Source organism: Myripristis murdjan, chromosome 8 (assembly GCF_902150065.1).
Source record: "Myripristis murdjan chromosome 8, fMyrMur1.1, whole genome shotgun sequence".
NCBI classification, from domain to species: Eukaryota; Metazoa; Chordata; class Actinopteri; order Holocentriformes; family Holocentridae; genus Myripristis; species Myripristis murdjan.
Window position 1 is genome coordinate 4,091,310 of NC_043987.1, and position 24,487 is coordinate 4,115,796.

General features: G+C 41.7%; 1 protein-coding gene and 1 pseudogene across 3 annotated transcripts; one reads left to right on the forward strand and one right to left on the reverse strand.

Annotated features, from left to right (window-relative positions):
- The first annotated feature begins 1,062 nt into the window (after positions 1-1,062).
- Positions 1,063-2,858, forward strand: LOC115363034 (putative nuclease HARBI1; annotated as a pseudogene).
- A 6,999-nt stretch (positions 2,859-9,857) lies between these two features.
- On the reverse strand, positions 9,858-20,622 carry LOC115363942 (zinc finger protein OZF-like). Of its 3 annotated transcripts, none has more exons than XM_030058310.1 (3): positions 20,305-20,622; positions 13,983-14,380; positions 9,858-11,045 (listed from the first exon to the last, which is right to left on the reverse strand). In XM_030058310.1, exons 1-3 carry the CDS (start codon positions 20,495-20,497, stop codon positions 10,761-10,763), a joined length of 876 nt encoding a protein of 291 aa, XP_029914170.1. In that variant the 5' UTR covers positions 20,498-20,622; the 3' UTR covers positions 9,858-10,760. The 3 variants fall into 3 exon arrangements, with proteins under 3 accessions (XP_029914170.1, XP_029914169.1, XP_029914168.1); XM_030058309.1 differs by having other exon boundaries at positions 9,858-11,048; XM_030058308.1 differs by lacking the exon at positions 9,858-11,045 and having other exon boundaries at positions 13,112-14,380.
- Between the last annotated feature and the right edge of the window lie 3,865 nt (positions 20,623-24,487).

Here is a 24,487-nt window from a genome sequence, read left to right on the forward strand (position 1 = left end):
TTCTTCTTCTTCTTCTTCCGGAATAATGGCAGATCGCAAACAACGTTAAGGTGCATATCGCCACCTACTGTACAAGAGTTTGTAGCGCAAATCACAACCTCTAAATTCTACCCATCAGTCTGGGGCCTGTGTAGAGGGTTGAAAATAGTTGATAATTATAAAAAAAAAAAACAGTTAAGAGAAAAATAAATATGATAAAAGCAAGAAAAAAGACACCCCCTATTATTTTTTTTTAATTCATCTTTTTCATTTATTTTCATTGATTTCATTGTACATATAATGTCATTGTATGTCAACATTTCAGTTGTTATACTGCTATTTCACATTTAAGCCGCTAGAGGGCGCATTGCGCTTGGGTGGTTTTACTGATTTCACTGATTACCCCACCTCCAAGCAGAGAGAATGAACTAATCAGTGAAATCACCTGGTGGAGTTTTGGGTTGGAATGAAAACCTGCAGCCTCTCGGCCCTCCATGGCAGTGGTTCCCAACCCAGTCCTCAAGTACCCCCTGTCCTGGAGGTTTTTGTTTCAGCTCTACTCTTTCACACCTGATCCAATTAAGGCCCTTGCACCTTCATGCACACCCTCTTCAGGTAGATCTGTTTCAGCCAATCAGTATGAAGCCCTTACATGGATCAGGTGTGAAAGAGTAGAGCTGAAACAAAAACCTCCAGGACAGGGGGTACTTGAGGACTGGGTTGGGAACCACTGCTCCATGGCACCAGTTTGACACCCCTGGTGTAGAGTTATGAGTAAAAAAAAAAAAAAAAAAAAAAAAAAAAAAGAATTCCTTCTTCCTCTCTTCAAACTAACTTGAAAAAAATGTGTGAGAAAAACAAACAGAATTAAAATAAGAAGTCTAAAATTTTTTATTAATTTTATGTTATATAATATTGTAGTTAATATTATTGTTAGATGTTTAATAATAAATTACCCTACTTTCTTGAGATTTAAAACAAAAATGGCTGACAACATTGCAAGGGTGTTTTCAATTAAGTCAACGATAAGAGTAATACAAAAGCCTGTGTAGGAGTGAATCTGGCTGGCTCTATAGCTTCACCATGGCTTGTCCTTTTTTGCCGGAGGTCGAAGATGAAGAGGCGCTGATCTTGCGTAGGGCACTCAGAAGGGAAAGGGTGTTTAGGGACAGGTATGACTCCTTTGCTTTCGATGATGATCGGTTGTATGAGCGATACAGATTTTCGGGGGACGGTCTACACTACATTTGTAGTCTGCTTGGCCCCCGAATTTCACACCACACCGCAAGGAGCCATGCCTTAACAGTGCCACAAATGGTGTGTATCGCTGTGAGATTCTTTGCGAGTGGTTCGTTCCTGTACACAGTTGGCGATACAGAGAATCTCAGCAAAGCCACTGTGTGCAGGACAATCCGCAAAGTATACCTTGCCCCCAAGACTCTTGCGCCTGTATTCATCAAGTTCCCAGGACACAAGGAACTAAAATATAAAGGAGGACTTCTACCAAATTGGCGGTAACATGAATTTAAGTCAAGACAGAATAATAATAGGCCTACTTATGTGTAACTTTCGAGCAGTAAATTAAACTATTAGTTTGATTTGTTTTTGCAGGATTCCCAAATGTAATTGGTGCTCTTGACTGTTGCCACATCAAAATCAGAAAGCCCTCAGGTGACCATGAGGGCGACTTCGTGAATAGGAAGTGGTACCACAGCATCAATGTGCAAGTAAGAATGACTCATCGTTAATATAAAATATATTTACATTAATTGCGTGGGCTACATTAAGGGTGCATTCGGATATAGGCCTATAGCACTGAGCGCATTGGCCAATAAGCCATTCAGTGAGTGCTCACTGTGCACCCCGTCCCTAATTAACATATCTTAATTTACCATTTCAGATTATCTGTGATGCTGATTTGATACTAACCAACGCTGTGGCATTGTGGCCAGGGTCGACACATGACGCTAGGATATTTAGGTCCTGTTCGCTGGCCCAGAGGCTGGAACTAGGTAGTCACACCGATTTGTTCATCAGGATAGTTTCCAACGTTTTACCCTGCTATGTATTAATGCAGCCCTATCTATTGCATTTTTGTTCTCAGGTGAATTCCCTGGCCTGCTACTCGGGGACAAGTGGTATCTGTGTGAACCCTATCTCCTGACCCCGTTCCTAGAGCCCCAGACCCCTGTTGAAAGGCACTATAACTACGCCCATGCCCGTACCAGGGCAAGAATCGAAATGGCGTTCAGGGTCCTGAAGGCCCGATTTCAGTGCCTGCACCACCTCAGGGTCAAACTGGACAGAGCATGCGACATCACTGTTGCATGCTCTGTCCTGCATAACATCGCATGCATCAGAAAGGAAAGGGCTCCCACAGTGGAAGTGATGCAGGAGTGGGACAACATCCCACACGGATACCCAGGCAACCCTGAGGGGACTGTAGTCAGGGAACGTTATGCACACAATTTTTTGCATAATGTTCTTTTTTTATTTTTATTTTTTTTTATAAGGTTTCTTAAAATTAATAACTAAATAAAGCCAATGAAAAATGTACAACTAATTGGTCCCAGACTATTTTTGTGGAAGAATAACTATATCAAGCCTACTGTACATTAATGAAAGAGATGACATGCATTTCCAAAAAAATTTATTCAGTCAGCTGTTGAGAGAGGGGAAAATATGATTACTACAGTGTGTTATAATCATGCTTACAGTTTGCATTGAAATGATGACCATACTTGTTTTTCCAGCACTTGAATTTCCAAGTCCATCTTCCCCATCCTCTTTTCTTCCCTTTGGATGTCTAATTCCAGCATCCTTTTCTCTCTTCTGAGCCGCAGTTCTGCCAACTCTATTTTTTTATCTTTTAGCTTTAGCTCTTTGTCTGCTAATTCAATTTGTTTGCGGAGGTGTGTGGCATAAAGTGTTCTCACAGTCTCTGAAGTCTGTTAAACACATAAATTAGCACAGCAGCAGGAATTGTGCATTGGGGACGAATGACCTTCAGTTAATACTCACTGCATTGCCAGCCTGGGTCCCAGCTTGTTCCTGTTGGGAAATTATATTTTCTATGACTACCACATCACTGATGTCTTAGTCAATATGGTCTAAAAAAGTAGGCCTATTTATTGTACAGATGATTGACATAATACCTCCATCACCAACACAGTCTCCTCATCTCCATCTGCCTCAGCATCACCTTTGAGCCCCTCCACCTGCACCTCCAGTGGAATTTTTAGTGTATTGACCTATAGTGGTGACAGTTGTCATTCAATTATAAAACTCACTAGATCATCTGGTGGCTGGACCAAAATCATGGCCTTTCCTGACACTGCAAGACAAAAATGTCAGACCTTTAATAATGAATCACACAGTCCACATCATAACACTATTAATGATTGATTTTGTTATATAAATTATATAAATTAAATAAATTTATTATATGTGTAGTAGGCTACTGAACAAATGAAGACCAACCTGCTATGAAGGGGGCAGACTCCTGGGGGGTGGGAAGGTGAGGGGCAGAGTCTGTAGATATCCCCCCCTGGATCCCATCCACAGCAGGCCTGCCTTTATTTAAGGCCATTGCCAAGTCTTCTGCAGGTGTGTAATCCTGTGTCGGAGGGCCACCGCCCGTGCCACACACATATGTTTTCTTCTTATTTGCTAAAACCTGTAAGCACATGAAAATGTGAGCAGGCACAATGTGATTCATCCACCTTCATTTGTACATTGTATTCAGTGTATTGAAGCTCTTACCATTCTGCAAGATGTTTTTGTATTTTATCTTGCACTGCTGCCAGGTGCAAATGGTGCCTGTGCTGTTGTGCTGTTGATGAATAATAAATGAATTATTTAACAAATGAAACTAGAACACATTACAGCAGTGTTTCTCAAAGCAGATTCCAGGGACTCTGTGGGTTCTTTTAGGGGGGTCTAAACTGATCCTTACAAGTCTTTAACTCTGACAGTGTACAAATGGAACCAAATGGACCCATTTTGTGTATTGTCTGAGTTAAGGGGAGAGCTTGAAATGTAAAGATTTGAGAAAACACTGTATTACAGCCATGTAGGCTGTAGGGGGAGGCAATGTGCCTTCCTCTCAGTCTCTCATAATTATGGAAGAACACATTTAATTTGGATTGCCATGCAATCGTGACATTGCACGGCACTGCAGATAGAGTGATTGATAGCGCGCATATAATAGGCCTATAGCATTGGAGCTTAGTAGGTTGACAGCTGCTTAGCCTATATATTTATGGACTTAATAATAATAATAATAATAATATATATAGATAGATAGATAGATAGATAGACAGATATATACTACTCACAAAAAGTTAGGGATATTTGGCTTACGGGTGAAATTTACGGAAAATGTAAAAAGTTCACGCTACAGTGATATTATATCATGAAAGTAGGACATTTAAGTAGAAGCATACACTGGTGATTTCCTCATCTCAAACAATTTCTTGAAAAAAAAAGCCAACAACAGTGGTGGATATACCACAACAAAAAATGTCAATGTCTCAATAACTTGTCATGTGCCCTTGAGCATCAATTACAGCTTGACAACGACGTCTCATGCTGTTCACAAGTCGACTTATTGTCTGCTGAGGCATGGCATCCCACTCTTCTTGAAGGGCGGCCTCAGGACATTGAGGTTCTGGGGTACAGAGCTCCGAGCCTCTACACGGCGACTCAGCTGATCCCATAGGTTTTCTATGGGATTCAGGTCTGAGAAAGTGCAGGCCACTCCATTTGAGGTACCCCAGTCTCCAGCAGCCGTTCCCTAATGATGCGACCTCGATGAGCTGGAGCATTGTCGTCCATGAAGATGAAATTAGGCCTGTGTTGTTCATGCAGGGGTACAATGACTGGATTAATGATGTTATTCAGGTAGCATGGGCTTGTCACAAAGTGTAGGGCAGTTCTGTACTGACCAGACACACCTGCCCACACAGTAACACCACCACCACCAAAGGCTCGTCTGGTGACAACAGTGGCTGATCCATAGTGCTCTCCTTGACGTCTCCAACATCGTTGGCGGCCATCATTTCTGCTCAACATTAATCGGCTTTCATCAGAGAACAGCACTGAAGCCCACTGGTCCCTCGTCCAGCGTAAATGCTGCCTGGCCCATGCAAGACAATGACACCTGTGCCTGGTGGTGTGGTCAGGTACCCTTGCAGGTCGTCTAGCACGCAGACCATGCTGATGTAAACAGTTTCGAATGGTCTGACGTGACACTTGGGTGCCTCTCACCTCTCTTAAATGTGCCTGGAGTTGAGTGGCATTCATCATCCGGTTCCACAGGGCACTGTTCACAATGAAGCGGTCATCAGTGTGGGATGTGGCCAAAGGACGTCCACTTCTATGCCTTTCTGTGACTCTTCCAGTCTCTCTGTATCTCTGTTGCAACCTGCTGATGACACTCTGTGACACTCTAAGCTCAGTGGCCACTTCCGTCTGAGAACATCCTGTTTGAAGCCTCGCAATGGCGAGGTGCTGCTGATCAATTGTTAGGTGTCGTCTTGGTCTCATGATGTCAAAATGTGAACAGCATGATGAGGAGGACTGTTTAAATACCAATTCTAATTGAACCAGGAAATTTATTGGTCGATTCATGGATCAAACACCTGTTGTGAATTTTGCCGTTAAGCTCCTTATTAGAGAACAGCAACTTGTGCAAAAAGTACTGAAACACTGAACAGTTGGACATGTGCATTCAAAAGTTTACAGAAGGTCACATTAAGTTCACCTGTAAAGGTTATAATGCATTATAGGTTCATCCTGAAATTTCACCCGAAAGCCGAATATCCCTAACTTTTTGTGAGTAGTGTATATGCTTTAACAGGACTGCACCCGTGTACAACGTGAAACATAAACTTTATTTTATTTGGAATTAGAGATTGATAAGGTAACAGAAACACAGTTTCCCATTGTTTTCTATTTGAATATACTACCCACATATATTTACATATGGCAGTTGTGATATGCTCAAGATGATTTCTAACAAAATCATAAGTGCAGTTTCTAGCCAATACAGAAACTCCATTAATAGTTTTAAGATGGTCAAGGTGTATGTTTTGTGCTTTAGACATTATGCTGTTAGGTATTGATTTGACAACCACATTAAACTCCCAACAAGAAATTTGAACATGATATTTGTCCATAAAAACCTCATAACTATAAAATTCATCCTTTACATTTCAAAGCTGATTCTGGGAACACTGAACAAACGTCTCCCAGATGACCTGAGGGCTCTGGATGCCTTAGTACATGTAATTCAGAGATGTATGTGGGCCCAAGACCATTTAGCACTTTTTAGACAAGTAAAAAGATTTTAAAGTCTATTCTTTGACACACAGATAGCCATTGCAGTTTTGAGAAGTGGTGTAATGTGCTCCACTTTGTTGGTATTTGTGGGCAGGAAAGTTTTTCTGCATCATTTTGAGACAGAAATCCTATGATTCCTGCTATGTTTTGAGGTGGTAGGCTGACTTTGTAATTGCCTTTTTGTGGCTGTTGAAGTTTAGGTGTGAGTCCATAACAACACCAAGATTTCTGGCATGATTTGTTGTCATGTATTCAAGGTGACGACTGATTTTTAATCTTTCTTATTCGGGGCAAAATAAATAAATAAATAAATCTGTTTTTTCTGTGCTTAGTTGTAGAAAAGTCTGGCACATCCACTAATTAATTTGTTCAGTGCATTTGCTGGATGAATACAAGAGACCGTAATCACCAGATGACACCATTATGTACAGCTGTGTGACCTGCATAATTGTGGTAAGATATTTTATAATAATAAATAATCAAAGTGTGGGCGAGCATGTGGATGCTGAATATAAGAGGCCCGAGTATGGACCCTTGAGGAATGTGGAAGGAAAATACACATTTTGGGTAGCTCAGACTTTCTGATTGATTCAGACTTTCTAATTGACGGGCCCATCCTGTCATCTGGGCCTGGCCTTTAATCCTGTGGGCGTGAACACGAACACTTTTCACATCTTTTGTTCCTATTCGGAACCGCACCCTACCTGATCACTGCCTTACAATACCTTCCCTCACCTTTTGTTCTCTGCCTATTTACATACCGTCTGTAGTCACTGTATAAAGGTCTTCTCCTGACATTGCTCTTGGTCAGCTCACCGAACCAGATACTCTCTCTGTTGGTCAGTTCACCAGTGTGCCGGTATACTTCAATAAACTCACACCATTACAGCAAACTACTAGACTGGACTACAATATTTTTTCTTCAACAGGAACTCCACATGAGATTTTTGTTTGCTCAGATTTATTTTTACCAGTTGACACAAAGTAGTTTCTGTTTTGCAGGTATGATTAGAACCAGTCTAACACAGTACCACAAAGTCTCACCCACTTTCCCAGTCTGCTGAGCAGTATATCTTATGATCAGCCATGTCAAATACAGCACTGAGATCCAGGAATGTTAAGACTGACTTGAAGAGAACTATTGGCTATCTGTAGTACAGCTAATGATATGTCGTTACTGCCTGACCTAGGGGGTAACTGGGGGTAACTACGTACCAGATTAGAACAAGACTACTCATGACTACTCATGTAGAGTAGTCTTGTGGAGAGGAACTGACAATGTTGCCATTTTGCCTGAGATGGAGTTAGAATCTTTCTGTTATCTTGAGAGCTTAACCCTCTGGCGCATAGCAGTCACTACAGTGGACAGCTATGGTGGAATTGCATATCAGCTGTTAGAATGCTCTCTGCTGCTCCCCTCCATTGAGGTTTATGCAGAGACTGTCAGTTCATGTTGCTGAAAACATATTAATATTAGTATAATGACATGGTAATACCAGTCCTGCATCCTTAAAGAAGTATGGAGACTCACAAAAATGTTCATGCCCTAAGGAGAGTAAAAACACATTCTATATATATATATATATATATATATATATATATATATATATCTACAGTACAGGCCAAAAGTTTGGACACACCTTCTCATTCAATGTGTTATCTTTATTTTCATGACTATTTTCATTGTAGATTCTCACTGAAGGAATCAAAACTATGAATGAACACATGTGGAGTTATGTACTTAACAAAAAAAGGTGAAATAACTGAAAACATGTTTTATATTCTAGTTTCTTCAAAATAGCCACCCTTTGCTCTGATTACTGCTTTGCACACTCTTGGCATTCTCTCCATGAGCTTCAAGAGGTAGTCACCTGAAATGGTTTTCACTTCACAGGTGTGCCTTATCAGGGTTAATTAGTGGAATTTCTTGCTTTATCAATGGGGTTGGGACCATCAGTTGTGTTGTGCAGAAGTCAGGTTACTACACAGTCGACAGCCCTATTGGACAACTGTTAAAATTCATATTGTGGCAAGAACCAATCAGCTAACTAAAGAAAAACGAGTGGCCATCATTACTTTAAGAAATGAAGGTCAGTCAGTCTGGAAAATTGCAAAAACTTTAAATGTGTCCCCAAGTGGAGTCACAAAAACCATCAAGCGCTACAACGAAACTGGCACACGAGGACCAACCCAGGAAAGGAAGACCAAGAGTCACCTCTGCTTCTGAGGACAAGTTCATCCGAGTCACCAGCCTCAGAAATCTCAAGTTAACGGCAGCTCAGATCAGAGACCAGATAAATGCCACACAGAGTTCTGGCAGCAGACCCATCTCTAGAACAACTGTTAAGAGGAGACTGCACCAATCAGGCCTTCATGGTCAAATAGCTGCTAGGAAACCACTGCTAAGGAGAGGCAACAAGCAGAAGAGATTTGTTTGGGCCAAGAAACACAAGGAATGGACATTAGACCAGTGGAAATCTGTGCTTTGGTCTGATGAGTCCAAATTTGAGATCTTTGGTTCCAACCGCCGTGTCTTTGAGACGCAGAAAAGGTGAACGGATGGATTCCACATGCCTGGTTCCCACTGTGAAGCATGGAGGAGGAGGTCTGATAGTGTGGGGGTGTTTTGCTGGTGACACTGTTGGGGATTTATTCAAAATTGAAGGCACACTGAACCAGCATGGCTACCACAGCATCCTGCAGCGACATGCCATCCCATCCGGTTTGCATTTAGTTGGACCATCATTTATTTTTCAACAGGACAATGACCCCAAACACACCTCCAGGCTGTGTAAGGGCTATTTGACCAAGAAGGAGAGTGATGGAGTGCTGCGGCAGATGACCAGGCCTCCACAGTCACCGGACCTGAACCCAATCCAGATGGTTTGGGGTGAGCTGGAGCGCAGAGTGAAGGCAAAGGGGCCAACAAGTGCTAAACACCTCTGGGAACTCCTTCAAGACTGTTGGAAAACCATTTCAGGTGACTACCTCTTGAAGCTCATGGAGAGAATGCCAAGAGTGTGCAAAGCAGTAATCAGAGCAAAGGGTGGCTATTTTGAAGAAACTAGAATATAAAACATGTTTTCAGTTATTTCACCTTTTTTTGTTAAGTACATAACTCCACGTGTTCATTCATAGTTTTGATTCCTTCAGTGAGAATCTACAATGTAAATACTCATGAAAATAAAGAAAACACATTGAATGAGAAGGTGTGTCCAAACTTTTGGCCTGTACTGTATATCAGGCTTTCATAATTCATGCACCAGAAGGTTAATCTGTGAAAAAAGATGCAAAATCATTACATGACTTAGTGGATAAAGGTTCAGGGGGGACTGATGCTGAGGGATTTGTCAGGCTGCCAACTATATTGAATAAGCTTTGTGCATTATTGATATTTTTATTAACAAGCTCAGAAAAAGGACTGCCTTGTCCGTTGAAGATTCTCTTGTAGATATTATATTTCATTATGATTTTTCACCACGTGCTCTGCCTGTCTGCACTCTCTCTTAAGAGCTTTTACCAGTGTAGCATTCATGTTTTTTTTTTTCTGAACAGAAACAACTTTGGTCTTCATGGGTGCAATGGTATCAATAACATTCATAACATGAAAAATTAAGCTTTCTACTAGCTCATTGACATGAACTGAAGGCATATAAAAGCCTGGGCAAATAATGGACAGGTGATGTAGCAGATATAGTGCTTCCTGATTACCTTGGCTTTGGTTGTACTTGTATCAGCAGAGATAGTCATTTTAAAGAAAACACAGTAATGATCAGGAGGAACGACATGGGTTATGGTTAGGTTGTCTACTGGAAATTTCTTGGACCCAGCAATGGTGTTTCATATGAACCTTTTAGAAATGGTATTGAATGGTTTGAAATGGTATCTATGGGCTTAGTGGATGAAATTCAACTTGGATGCTTATGGATGCTGTATGATGGGCAATTGGAGTAATTAGCATAATGACCTAATTAATGGTCAAAAACTGGGAATGGCTATAATTTTGCCTCCAGTTAACTTTTGTGATGGAAATCTGAAAATGAAAAGTTTACACTGAGATTGTCTTTGTGAGTTGCATTGTAGGTCCTTGTAAAGGGGTCAGTTAAGTGAGACAAACAGGCCAATGCAACAAATGAGTCATACAGATGGTTTCATAAGCCAAATGTTATGAGGATACAGTGGAATTTCCCATTACATCTCCTTCCGGTTGATCATATTGATCATCCAAAAGACAAGACAATTACTTAGCACAATATATATATATCAGTACATATCAGTACATATACTGTATATCAGTGGTATTAATTGTACTAAGATTCAAAGTTCCACAAAGATTCACTGTCTGTCTGTTAGCATGTCACTTGGTTCCGACACCACTGTAGGTTAAGGCCAACGTTCAGCATACACCCCAGTTGTCTTCCTCTGTTTTGTGAACTTGTTTACCAGCTGTAGTCTGTTACTTGTCTGAGTTGATTGCTGAGGTTGTGTACATCAGGTTCAAAGTCATCAGATGGTTGTGGAATCTTCTTGCAGTGGCTAGCATGAACCTCAGTGGCTTTCTTGGCAACCTTTACTGCTGTCTCTGTGGTGAGGAGAACCTGGTGTGGGCCAGTGCACTGTCTTTCTTCCCAGCTTTTCCGTCTGTGGTCTTTGACGACAATCCAGTCATCTGCTTTGAGGTCATGCAGCTTCTTCTGAGCTGGTTGAGGCAAGGTGTCCTTCAACTGCTTGTGAGTGTCAGAGAGAACAGAGGACAGGTTTGCACAGTAATGCAACGTTTCACCTTTCATCTTCACTCAAGCCCAGTGGAAGGTAGTTGGCATTTTACTGGACCTATACCCGTGTTCAAAGATCTGCCAAAAAGGATTTCAAATGGACCAAAGCTGTTTCTACTTCTGACCCCAGCTCTTATTTGCATTAAGACTAGGAGAAGTGCTTTGGTCCGTGAGACTCCTGTATCTGCACAACATTCAGCCAATTTGTTTTTGAGTATGCCATTTTCACATTCTACAGCACCACCACTAGCAGAATGATACCTCTACCTATGCTGTTGGTTGAACATATAGCACATGACTGACAAATTCTTTGAGCATAGACAGAGAAACCTCTGGTATACCAGTGTTGTTGAATAGCAGATACCAGTCCCCTTTTTGACACTTGGGGCCCTATCTTGTGCCACCCGCTACCCGCTGCCACTACCCGCTGGTCCTGACCACCCGCTATCCGCTATCCCTAAAGTTTGGGCTGTTACGAGAGTGCGCCCAGGCGGCTTCAGTGCGCGCCCCGACAGAGCCTCGCCACGCACACGGTCGGACAGATACCGGGACGCCGCCGGAATGGACTGAGTATATTACTAATATAGACTGTTTAGAGGAAAGACTGTTTTAATTGGACACTTTCGCCAGCATGTTTTATTGTTTTATCATAAGCCAGCAGCTGTGCTATATTTTTTATTTTTAATATTTTATTTGCCTAATCTAGTCAATAAATTAGTTTACACATAGTTCCACCTCTGCCTCTTGTGTGTGTGTGTGGTGTGAACTGGGGATTTTACTCAATCAGTACAACCTTGTGACACGTCCACTTGGACACATGTGGCTCCACCTCCCGAATTAACTCGCCTATAATATAATATATAATATGTATATATATAAAGCCAACTTGCTTTAGCCTCAGTAGAACCCCTGAGAAAATCTACCTCCCTCTCTCCATCGCGGGTTTAGGATTTAGGATTTAGGATAGCGCAGCCTGCCCTTAGAGGCAATGGCACCCGGCACACTGATTGGTTTAACTGGCGTAACGCCCAAAACACGCCTATGCATAATATAGTGGGTAGCGCAAGTGTTTTGCGGATAGCGGGAGGTGCACAAGATAGCAACTTTTACTAGGGAACGCCTCTTCCTAAATCCTAAATCCGCAAATAACGGGTTTAGGGAGTCTGGCGCAAGATAGGGCCCATGGTCTTTACCCTATCTCAACTTCGCATAGTGGGGAAACAGACACTTAGGTACACATGGATTACCACTGGGACCATACCAAATCCCATCCCTGGAAACTTGGAAACTTGGAAACTCCCTGGTTTTCTTCCAAATGTATCTCTCATCAGCGCTGGCATGAGACTGCAGGTCCAGTACATTGGTTTATCCATTCACCACCCCACCAGCTTCTTTGTGTGGGGGGTTTTCACTTACTTAATATGACACTGCAGTGTTGCACCTGACACAACCACTAGAGCACATGTGTCAAACTGGTGCCATGGAGGGCCAAGAGGCTGCAGGTTTTCATTCCAACCAAAAACTCCACCAGGTGATTTCACTGATTGGTTCCTCCTCTCTGCTTGAAGGTGATCAGTGAAATCACCTGGTGGAGTTTTTGGTTGCAGTGAAAACCTGCAGCCTCTTAGCCCTCCATAACACCAGTTTGACACCTCTGCACTACAGGCTGCTTAATTTTTGACGCAACTACAGCTCATAATAACCTTTTGCAAATACACTTCAGATAACATCTGATCCTGAAAGTTTTTTTTTTTTTTGCTATTATTCATTGATGTCCTAATTTATTCTTTATTTCTGATGTTTTGTTATCAGTATATTAAAGAGCCCATCACGGGTTATAGTGACTGAACTAAAAACAACACAACAGGTGAAGCAGCAGATCTTCAGCTGCTGCTGCTCTCACCAACACACTTGAGAGTTTTAACACGGTCATGCCTGCACAAACTTTTCCCACACACACTGCTGCTGCACAGTTTCTCTCCCGAGTGGTTTCTCATGTGTCTGTTTGTGACTTTTACATGTAAATTTTGATTACAAACTTAGCAGCTAAAAGGTTTCTCTCCTGAGTGGACAATCATGTGCGTGTTTTTGTGACCTTTATCTGAGAAATGTTTACCACAAATTAAGCAGCTAAGTTTTCTCTCCTGTGTGGACACTCATGTGTGTATTTAAATTACTTTTCTGTCTGAAACTTTTACCACAAATTGAGCAGCTGAAAGGTTTCTCTCCTGTGTGGACTCTCATGTGTGTATTTAAGGCAGATTTTGTTGTAAAATGTTTACCACAAATTGAGCAGCTATGTGGTTTCTCTCCTGTGTGGAATCTCATGTGTATGTTTAGGTCACTTTTATGCGTACATCTCTTACCACAGACTGAACAGCAAAATGGTTTCTCTCCTGTGTGGACTACCATATGAGTGTTTAATTCACATTTCCATACAAATCTCTTAGCACAGACTGAGCAGCTGAAAGGTTTCTCTCCTGTGTGGATTCTCATGTGTTTCTTTAAGTTATTTTTTTTAGTGAAACATTTACCACAAATTGAGCAGCTAAAAGGTTTCTCTCCTGTGTGGACACTCATGTGTGTATTTAAGCCAGATTTTTGTGTAAAATGTTTACCACAAAGTGAGCAGCTAAAAGGTCTCTCTCCTGTGTGGACTACCATATGAGTGTTTAATTGACTTTTCCATGTAAATCTCTTAGCACAGACTGAGCAGCTGAATGGTTTCTCTCCTGTGTGGACTCCCATATGAGCGTTTATTTGACTTTTCCATGTAAATCTCTTAGCACAGACTGAGCAGCTGAATGGTTTCTCTCTATTCACAGAGCAGGAAGATGGCTTCTCTCCAGCCTCAGATCTGTCATGGCTGAAAAGGACTTCACTCACTGAGGCTAAACCTGACTGAGGCTCTCCAGTCTCCTCCAAGTCATCTTCACTGTGTTCAGTCTCAGGTTCAGAGGAGTGTGAAGAGAGCAGCTGGCCATCACTACTTGCTTGTAAATCCTCTTCATCAGCTTCTGTTTCAGTGGAGCTGCTGGCCGGAGGCTCTGCCTCTCTGTTCTCCTCAGTTTGGCTTTGATGAAGCTGTGAGGACTGAGCTCTCTCTTCATCATCTTCACTCTTCACAGGGGCAGGAGTGAATGGGATATCCTTGGTGATATTGAGCTCCTCCTGTTCCTCTTTAATGTGGGGGGGCTCTGGCTCCTCCTGCTTCACACTGGGGCTGCACTCCTGCTGCTCAGGGGGAACCTCTTCTTTAATCACCAGCAGCTGCTGAGGCAACACTGAAACACACACACACACACACACACACACACACACACACACACACACACGCACACGCACACGCACACATTAAGGAAAACCACGTTTGGAAGTTTACCTTAGCCTGTTACCATTTCTTCATCACGTAAACAAGATCCATGATGCTCCTTTGCTCGATGATCGCAGCCGCAAGAACAGAGAAGTCATTTTGACTCCATATAAAATTGGTATGAAAGGGACAATGAAGAAAAGCTTATTACTACAGGCCTGAGATCCATGGAAATCACTGTACAATCATACTGAAAATACTGTGGATGAAGTGTGAAAACTGGCCATTTAGGTTCACTGTTTCATGAATATTTATGACTTTCCTGTAGGGGAGGGCATCGTTTGAATTTGAACGATTCCGGTTCCAATTTTGATTCCTCGTTTAGATTCCGGTTCCTAACGATTCTTGATTCAGATTCTTTTAAGAGGCAGCGTTCAAAAAGTTCTTCCTCCATGAATTTTAAATCTATAAACTGACAGGGTTTCCTCTAGGATTTTTTGAAAATCCACCCACCCCACATATTTAACAATATGTTAAATTATTATTATTATTATTTTAAATGTAAATTACTTATCAAACACACCTAACAATTCAACTACCAATGAATGAGCAGTAGTATGCATGTGATAACATTGTGATAACAACAGATTGAAAAATAAGCCGAAGTGATACCTCTTCTCCGAATAGACAAGCTAAGCCAGTGTGCTGCTGTTAGCCAGTGAAAATAGAGCTACGTGGCAACTCTTCGCTTTGTTACACAATCTATGTCAGTGCGCTGCTGTAGCCTGGAAAGTTTCTCTGCCTTTTGGACTCGTACGGTGCCGGTGCAGGTGTTGTAATTTTTTTTCTTGGTGGTGCAGGTGAAACCACTGGAGGGGTTGTGCCACCCAGATTTGCTTTCCTCCGTGTGATTTTCCCCAGACATATGTTCATATTCCACACAAAAACAGCATTTCATTCAAATTATGTCAAATTCGGTGATATTCAGCGTTAAAAAATAGATTACGTTTTATTTGGCTAATTTCGTGATCGCGGAAATTATAGGCCCTACAATGTTAACATTAACGATAACATTAGGGTCGTTTTCACAGGCTTGAACAAAAAACTGGATTAAATTTAATCTTGCCTAGGTACCTTTCTCTTGCCCTTTTCTCTCCCTCTGCGAGCCCGCAGCAGTAGAATCAAACAGGCAGGTGATGACTCCGGTGTTCATTTTTCAAAATAAAGTTAATTGCAGTGTAATGTAACATTTCATGATATTTAAATTATCATTTCAAACTGATTATAGTAAGTATATTTGCGCAAATAAAGGCTACATAGCCTATATATGTGTATTTATATCCATTTAAAATGGCGTGGCGGCTTTTATTTTGCCATTGCAGTGCGCCACGATTAATTACATGTAGCGGAAACCCTGCAGTTAAACAAATGAACTTTACTATGAATTTCAGCTGTTATGCCAAATTCCGCGTTAAAAATAGATTCCGTTTTATTTGGCTAATCTGCACGCTTCACACAAGTCACCCAAATGGCCAATGGATCACTGGTATTTGCGAGCGCTTGTGTTTTTCGCACTAGGCGATTCATACATTCCACCACCGCCTAGCCTACAGCGGATGTGTTGCGGCTGAAAGCCATCCTCTCAGCGTTCAAGCAGAAACTATTCGCTGCAGTGATTGGTTAATTCCGTTGTCAGTATGTCATGACGTACGGCCCAGTACCCGCCTAACTCCCTCCGGACAATCCAAGCTAGCATCAACAACAGATTCCTAAAGGAGCCTCAGATTGAATATGTCGATGTGCGTTTTTTCCCCCTTTCCTCGTTCATTTGATCTAGGCGGTCGGTGAAAACGTCTAGGCGGTGCGCCTAAGAAATTATAAGGCAGGGAAAACCCTGTATATCGTTTGTCTTGGTAAAGTGAAGCCACACTTTTAGGTGCCGCTGCACACTTTCCATGGCTACATACCTACACTACACACTGCTCTGCGGTTTCTCTTCCAGTGGCTTCTTTTTCGTTGGTGATCGGCGGCCTCTTGTTCCAGTCGGCGGACTGGGCATCGAAATTAGGAATCGAAATTTTAAAATTTGAACGATTCCGGGAGAATTGGAATGTTAGTCCCGGTTCCAATCGATGCTTGATGCCCAACCCTACTAATGGACTTCTAATAAAGGCCTACTGACTGTTTTTTTATTTTTTATTTATTTATTTATTTTTTCAAATAACAGACAGCAGAACTAATATGTCACACCAAAACTCACCTGCTGACTGAATGAATGAGGAAGTTAAATACCGTGTGTGGCGGAAAGAGGGCGGACACAGAGAGAAACTCGAGGTTTCATGAGACAAACCTGGTCCCGACCAGGTTAGTTTCATGGAGTCTGTTACTGCGGTAACTGACCGAGAGCTTAAGTTACCTCCCTCTGTTAAACAGGCTAGAGTTACCCCTCTTTCTCTGCTTTGAGTTACCTCCCTTTGTGAAACGGAAAACTCAGAATTTCCCTCATTTCAGGGTTAACAGACTCAGAGTTTTCACTAAACCTGCTTTGTGAAACGGACCCCAGGGGTGCCAATGCTTTCATCCATGACTGCATACTTCAATGTGAGATTCAGAGCTAGGAGATGTATGTTTTTTAAAGACACATGAAAGCCTCATCACATAAACATTGGTTACATAACAACATTTACTAGAAAAACATGAATTTTGTGTGTATGATTCACTTAAGGACATGATTGACAAGTTAACAACTATGGAGGTAGCAGCTTTCCAATTTAAGCTTGGCTACAGCAGGGTCTGACATTAACGGTTGCCCGAATGCCCGGGGCAAGTAAAAACAGACGGGGAGCAAATAGAACCTGTTCAAACTTGCCTGGGCAGGCAGGTAACTATATTATAGCATTATAGCATCTCCAGCGTACTGGCGTGACTACGAAAAAAAAAAAAACTGGGTTCCCCCAGATTTATCTAACAGACATTTCTCTGGATCCAACAGAAGCGCAGCTTTCATTCTCAACCACACTAACATAGGCCTACTAGCCAATCAGAAGTAGGGCAGGGGCGGGACTTGGGTGTTGACAGTCAGGCGCTCCGTGTGCCATCGAAAGTGAGCCTCATTAGCCTTCAGTGACGCACTGCAACCCACAGGATGGACTGCAAGGTTCATGAAGCCCGGGGAAGTCAGCAAAGATGTCTCTTAAACTGATGATGTCAGTGCCGACAGGATTCGGCATGCCTACTTTACATATCGATATCTCCTAGACCGTTTATGATATACAGAAACTTTTCAAAAACGTGAAACGGGAGAAACAGAGCTTTGCGCCTATATACAGTCCCATTACGGTAACTCCGTAGGCCTACTGACACTTCGACCATCCAATCACAGAAGATTCCCCCGTGTGTCACATGTTTGTAATATGAGCTTCTCCTGAACCAATGGTGCGATCAAAAAAAAAATCTGATGGTTTCTGAAAGAAGAGAACTGGAGCTTTTCCGATGTTGTGGAAAGGCTAGTTTAATTACAGGGTTAAGAGGGTAAAGAATAAATGGCGCTGGGCTTGGATAGAGGAGAATGGGAGCTAAGTGGCAATAGGTAGTTATTGGGGTTATTTGTATATAATGTTATTTGTATATAATTATTATGTTATATATGTTATATTATGAAGTTTGCTGCATACTTAACCCCCCACTGGCTGTCTGCAGGTCTGCAGCAACACCTCACTCCAAAAATGGGCCTGCTGGGGGCACTAGAGGGAACATTATGGGATCCCCAGACCTCATGACCCCATGACAACTCTGTGCCAAATGAAGCCAGTCATCAAATTTCATGGTGATCCACTAAATAGATTTACACGTACTCCACTGCAATTTTGGTCTAACAGAGCAAACGCCCTGGGGTCACCAAAACTGTTGCAATTGGCATCATGAATTTTGGTGCTTTTATTGTGACGAGCACAAGCGGAAGCTGTTAATGTTGTCTGGTCATCTCTAGATGATTTAATTTTATAGAGTCACTAAGTGTAGACGCTTACAAAACGCTGGCCTACATAAATTTGTGTGTTCACAGCCTAAGCAATCTAACAAACAGGTTTGCTAACAGTAAACTGGTTGAGCTGCTGCTTTCATTTATTTGAGACACTTACAAACTGTATCATCTATCAATATTTGCATCATTAGCTAGGCTATTTGATAAATGCTGCAGATTGTTGGCTGAATCCTGCCATTGCGTAGGAGTAACTTAGAGGCTGAGCTGACAGCCCATGAGCTGAACCAGACAAGGATCAATAAAGCAGAACAGGAACCACCACCAGCCTCAGCCAACAGTCCAGCCCTACTGCTACTACCTGTCCAACTTCCCAAGTTCAACAAGCAACAACCATGTCTGCTTTTTCAGCCATTAGCCCATACTAAAAGAAATCAGAGCCTCTATTCTTATTGTAGCACCGAATGCTGCATCTTGTGTGGTTGTACCAGACTGTCTATCTAATAGAATAAAGATCAGAAATTGTGTTTTAATGAGTCTCTCTCTGGAGTTTCCTTAATAATCTAGGTCTGGAGCAAGAGAAGAGAGCGAAGAAAAGAAACTTCACAGAGATATTAGAGGGTGAGGTGGAAAAACGCAAAATAGTGTTGTTTGGTGGGCACAGCGTGGGCATTACTAATGCCAGGAAGGCCCAAGAGTGGCAGAGTGTGGCAGATGCTGTCAATAGCGTTGCCTCAGAGGGTCGGACTGTGGCAGAACTTCTGCCGCAGAAGTCAAAAAGAAGTGGTCTGACATTTAAGTGGAGGTGAAAAAGCGCATCGCGCTCCACAGGAAAAGTGTCGACAGGTGGGGGAAAGGGCACACCTGAGCTCAGCCCCACAGATGAAAAGCTGGCGGGGATAATTGGAGAATCCCTCCTGAGTGGAAACATGGTTACTGTCTGCCTCATTGTTTAGGCTATGTGAATGGATTTCATACAAACATTTTAGTTTCACAGTAACGTGCGCGCGCGTGTGCGCATGTGTGCGTGCACTCCCGGGATTATCTATATCAATTATGCCTCGTTCTTCGTTTTCTCCAATATATCCTTTATATATAATATGTGATGGGTAATATTTGATTACTTCACACAAATGTATCAATTTCACATATTTTCTGTGTTTTCATCCTAATGCTGTTGGCGTCGCAGTTTCCCGTTTTCCCCAGATTTTGTGCGTACGTCAGGGTCAGAGGTGCCGTGGAGGTGCGCACACTGTCCCGTTTTTTATAAATCCCAAACGTTGCTTACAAAGTGGCGTACGCCCTCTTGTGCGTACGCAGCGTTTATAAATGAGGCCCCAGGTCTGATGTGATTTGAATGGAGAAAAAAAGCAGTGAATTCTTCCTTTATCCAGTTTTCACAAATAGAATATAGGTTTTACAAATCTGAAACTGTTTTAAGGACTCTTTAGTTTCTCTGGGACAATCTAATCAAGATTTGAAAAGTCTAAGTATACTGCTTTTTGATCAGGACCTGGTCTAATGTGGTCTGGATGGAGAAATAGCAGTGAAATCTCCTTTTTTTTTTTTTTTTTTTGCTGAGCCGACAGGACAACAACAAATAACAACAAACAGCAGTGAGGGCAATAAGAAACAAATGATCAAAATCTAGAACTGTGAGTCAATTAAAGATAATTTCATTTCATGATACATTCTCATTTCATCTCCCCTCAGTCATCAAAAAATGACTCCACAGCGCCACCTGCAGGGCTTAGGCCATTTTTAAGGTGGACCGGTAAATCCCAGCAACAGGCTACTTCAGCTAGAGGCAGAAAGCAGGAGCGGCTGGAGGGTTTGGGGCTTGAAGCAGCTCTGCTGGCGTCCTGTGCTCAACACGGACATCAGCAGTGAGACAACAACATTTGAAGTGGACAAACCTGCTCTTTCTAGTCGAACTTGAGGCTGTAAAAGAGCGTCCAGCCGCTTTCTCTGCCGCTCGTTCTCCTCTCTTAACTGCCGCAGCTGCTCCTCGTGCGCCGCTAACGTCCTTTCAAACAGTTCCACTGTGTCTCGAGCCGCCGCAGCCTGTTGCGGCTGGACCAGACACGTGAGCTCCTGCACGTCACACATTCTCACACATTTACAACTACACTTTTTGGTCCTTCTGCTGTTTCCGACAGCAACTGACTCAAAGTCTCTGGCGTTGTTTTCTCTTTTACTCCCGCTTTAGCTTTAGCTTCTGCTTCTTCTTCTTCTTCTTCTTCTTCTTCTTCCGGAATAATGGCAGATCGCAAACAACGTTAAGGTGCATATCGCCACCTACTGTACAAGAGTTTGTAGCGCAAATCACAACCTCTAAATTCTACCCATCAGTCTGGGGCCTGTACCATAAAGATGGATTAACATAGCCGGGCTTTCTCTTACTTATCTGGCTTCGCTTAACCAGACATCCGCACTCCGGGGGCCTGTTGCACAAAACTAGGATAAGGGATTAAGCCGGGATATCTTGGTCATCCTGGATTAATTTATCCATGATCCGGTTGCACAAAAGTGGGATAGTGGGATGTGTTATGACATTACAATGGAGATTTATTCTGTAGAGCTACCTTGCTCCAGACTAGGCTAAATTCCAGGATCTATTTAATCTCATCCCTTATCTCAGCCAGCAGTCACCACAAACAGAAACTAATATTTATTCCACTGCCCACTACACATTGTTATTACATCAACACCTTCCTAAAATAATCACCTACGTCATTTTTTCAGGTTTTTCAGGAGACACAAAAAAATTCACCAGAAATTACCTGTATGATATTTATTGATAATTTCACTCAAAAGGTTATATAAAAAAAGATGACTACTGACATACTAAAAACAATGTCAGTCATTTATGTAACATAACAGAAATAAATGACTCAGGCAAATTTCTGAACATGCCTTTGTTGACTTAGGCAATTGTAATACGTTATATGCCAATGTTATACTAAACCTCATCACTTACCAATTGAGGATGAGCCCTGGATCATTGAAATAACTTCATTGGCAAAGAAAATTTTCTTTCTTCCTGACACCGCTGCCATCTTGAAACGCTTAAAATAGCCTAAAATAGCCTAAATAACATAAAATTGCCTAAGTCACATTTCCTTTTGACTTAGGCAAAATAAAACTACCTGAGTCACAGTTTTGACACACTCTTGATTTAGGCAGCTATACTTCAGGGTTAATGGCATGATCTGTTCAACTGAGGATTCTGGCGATTTTACCAGAGGTGGCCAGCATCAAGAGGAGATGATTTAGACAAAAAACTCATTTGACAAAAATGACGTAGGCAATTATTTTAGGAAGGTGTCGAAACTAGACCCACTGTCATTATTTAAACATTTGTGATCATTAATTTCAATCATTGTAGATAATGATTTTAGATGATGTTGCAATTATTAGCTAATTTACAGTTTCCCATAGACTATAAAATACACATCCCATATAAATATAAATACATATCAAAGAGTAACATGATGTTCCTTTATTGAATAAGGATAAATCAAAGCAGGTAAACCATCAGCTCCTTTCAAAACTGAAGTCACACAGTGACTCTACAAGATAGAAAGCACGGAATCAAAGCATATTATACAACACAAGAATAAAGACACATTCAAAGGTCTGTATGTAATACACCCTGCATGTCTGCACACTGAACTAAATGCAGGACAAATCCATACACAACAAATGAACAGATAAATGAATGGATGCAGTAGCAAGCTTGTATACACACAGTATACAGCACAAACAACGTAAGAGGCCAAATCAATTTAAATTGAATAGCAAAAAAGAAAAAAAAAATCCTCTGCCAATGCAGGCCAAATTTAACTGAAATTCACAGCATGCGTCTCTGCCACTGCAGGACATATTTAACTTAAATTTAGAGCATGCATGTTAACTGAAATAATTTAACACATATTGGTCCCTGAGCAGCCGACCACTGTCGTCATCAGGGAAGATGGCAGGATTGTCCCAGTCTGTGTGTGATGGCACACTGGGGGCTCTCTCCTTCCTCATGCAGGCCACATTGTGGAAGACGGCTCAGGCCACAGTGATGTCACATGCCATCAAAGGGCTGACCCTTAAGTCCTGGAGACAGTGAAAGGGTGGAGGCCAAAGGTCATTTCAATCCTGGCCCTTGTCCTGGCATTGGCATGATTGTAGGCCTGCTGTGTGGTGTCAGGAGAAAAGGCTGGCAGGCATACCCCCTGTCCCCCAGCAACGCACCAGAGAATTCACCTGTCAATACAAAATCTCATCATCACAAGCTCATAAATAGAATGACATTCTTGACATAGTCATGATGTAAAAAGTGGTTATTAATAGAGGTTGTGTGGCTCACCTTGTGATAGGCGCTGATAGATTCCGGAGGTCCGAAAGACTTGGGAGTCATGGACTGAGCCGGGCCACTTTGCCACAACATTGCTGATCAGACAGTCAGCATTGCAGACCATCTGAAATTATAAGATGAAGACTATTAAACCAATCAACGCACATCACAAGCAATGTACAGTGTTCATTAATTGACAATGTCAGGATTTGTCAGGGATTTCCTATTCACAAAATTCACCTCATGGGCACCTGAGGGGGATTTCATCTTGATGTGCATGCAGAGGAGCATGGAGCATGAGAAGCAAATATAAGGATAAGATAAGAGGAACTTTATTTATCCCAAAGGGAAATTCAATTAAGTCAGTGAGCTCATCTATATATATATATATATATATATATATTACGGAAGCCCTAAAGGGCCATACATAAATATTTTTATTTACTCCGTTTTCTCGTGATAACGAGATAATTTTCCTCCGTTTTCCCGTGATAACGAGATAAATTTCCTCCGTTTTCTCGTGATAACGAGATAATTTTCCTCCGTTTTCCCGTGATAACGAGATAATTTCCCTCCGTTTTCTCGTGATAACGAGATAATTTTCCTCCGTTTTCTCGTGATAACGAGATATTTTCCCTCCGTTTTGAATGAATGAATGAAACGTGATAGGCCTGAGATTTCCATCATACGTGACATGTCATGCTGACTGACGTCTCCTTGGACACATAAAGCAGGGGTCACCAATCACGTGCCATGGAGGGCCGAGAGGCTGCAGGTTTTCATTCCAACCAAGACCTCCACCAGGTGATTTCACTGATCACCTGGAGCTAATCAGTGAAATCACCTGGTGGAGGTCTTGGTTGGAATGAAAACCTGCAGCCTCTCGGCCCTCCATGGCACATGATTGGTGACCCCTGACATAAAGCATAAAGCTATTTCAGCCTGTGTCAGGCCTTAATTGAACAGATAAGTGATGCAGTGATCAATATTCTCCTGCTCCTCTGACATTGCTACACTGATTGATGTTTCCTGCAATAATTTAATAAGACAATCGCTTTGTTTTCTTGAGATCTCGATTAAATTATCTCGTTATCACGAGAAAACGGAGGAAAATTATCTCGTTATCACGAGAAAACGGACGAAAAATATCTCGTTATCACGAGAAAACGGAGGAAATTTATCTCGTTATCACGGGAAAACAGAGGAAAATTATCTCGTTATCACGAGAAAACGGAGGAATTATCTCGTTATCACGAGAAAACGGAGGAAATAAAATATATTTATGTATGGCCCTTTAGGGCTTCCGTACTTTAGGGCTTCCGTAATTTACAGTGAACAACAAATAACAATGTGGAGAAAGGAACGAAAGAAACAAAAAACTTCAGGGTCTGTAAATGTGAGATGTAATTTCTGATTTGTGATTTCTGAGTTTTAAACAGTAGTTAAATGTGATTTAAATCTTTTTTAAAAAATAAAAGTTTATGCATAATGGTTATGTTGTAGTTTTTTTTTTTTATTTATTTATTAAGAAGGTATAAGATAAACAACTGTGGCATTTTTCCATCGTACATAAATCAAAGATATAGGGAAAAAAGGCAAGGAAATATAAAATCAATGTTAGTGCAGAATCCCAAAGTACTTCAGTAAAAGGCAAGAGCAGACTGAATAAAATAAACAGCAAAATAGGTAGGCTACAACGAAAAGAAAATGAAAAATAAAATAAATGAATAAATACATAAATAAATAAAGGA

Excerpts from the sequence above, each read along its gene's own strand:
- LOC115363942 (XM_030058308.1), bottom strand. The coding sequence starts at position 20,497 with ATGTGTGACGTGCAGGAGCTCACGTGTCTGGTCCAGCCGCAACAGGCT. Across the intron at positions 14,381-20,304 it reads AGTTCGACTAGAAAGAGCAG|TGTTGCCTCAGCAGCTGCTG; the intron begins GTTTGTCCACTT and ends TGTGTGTTTCAG.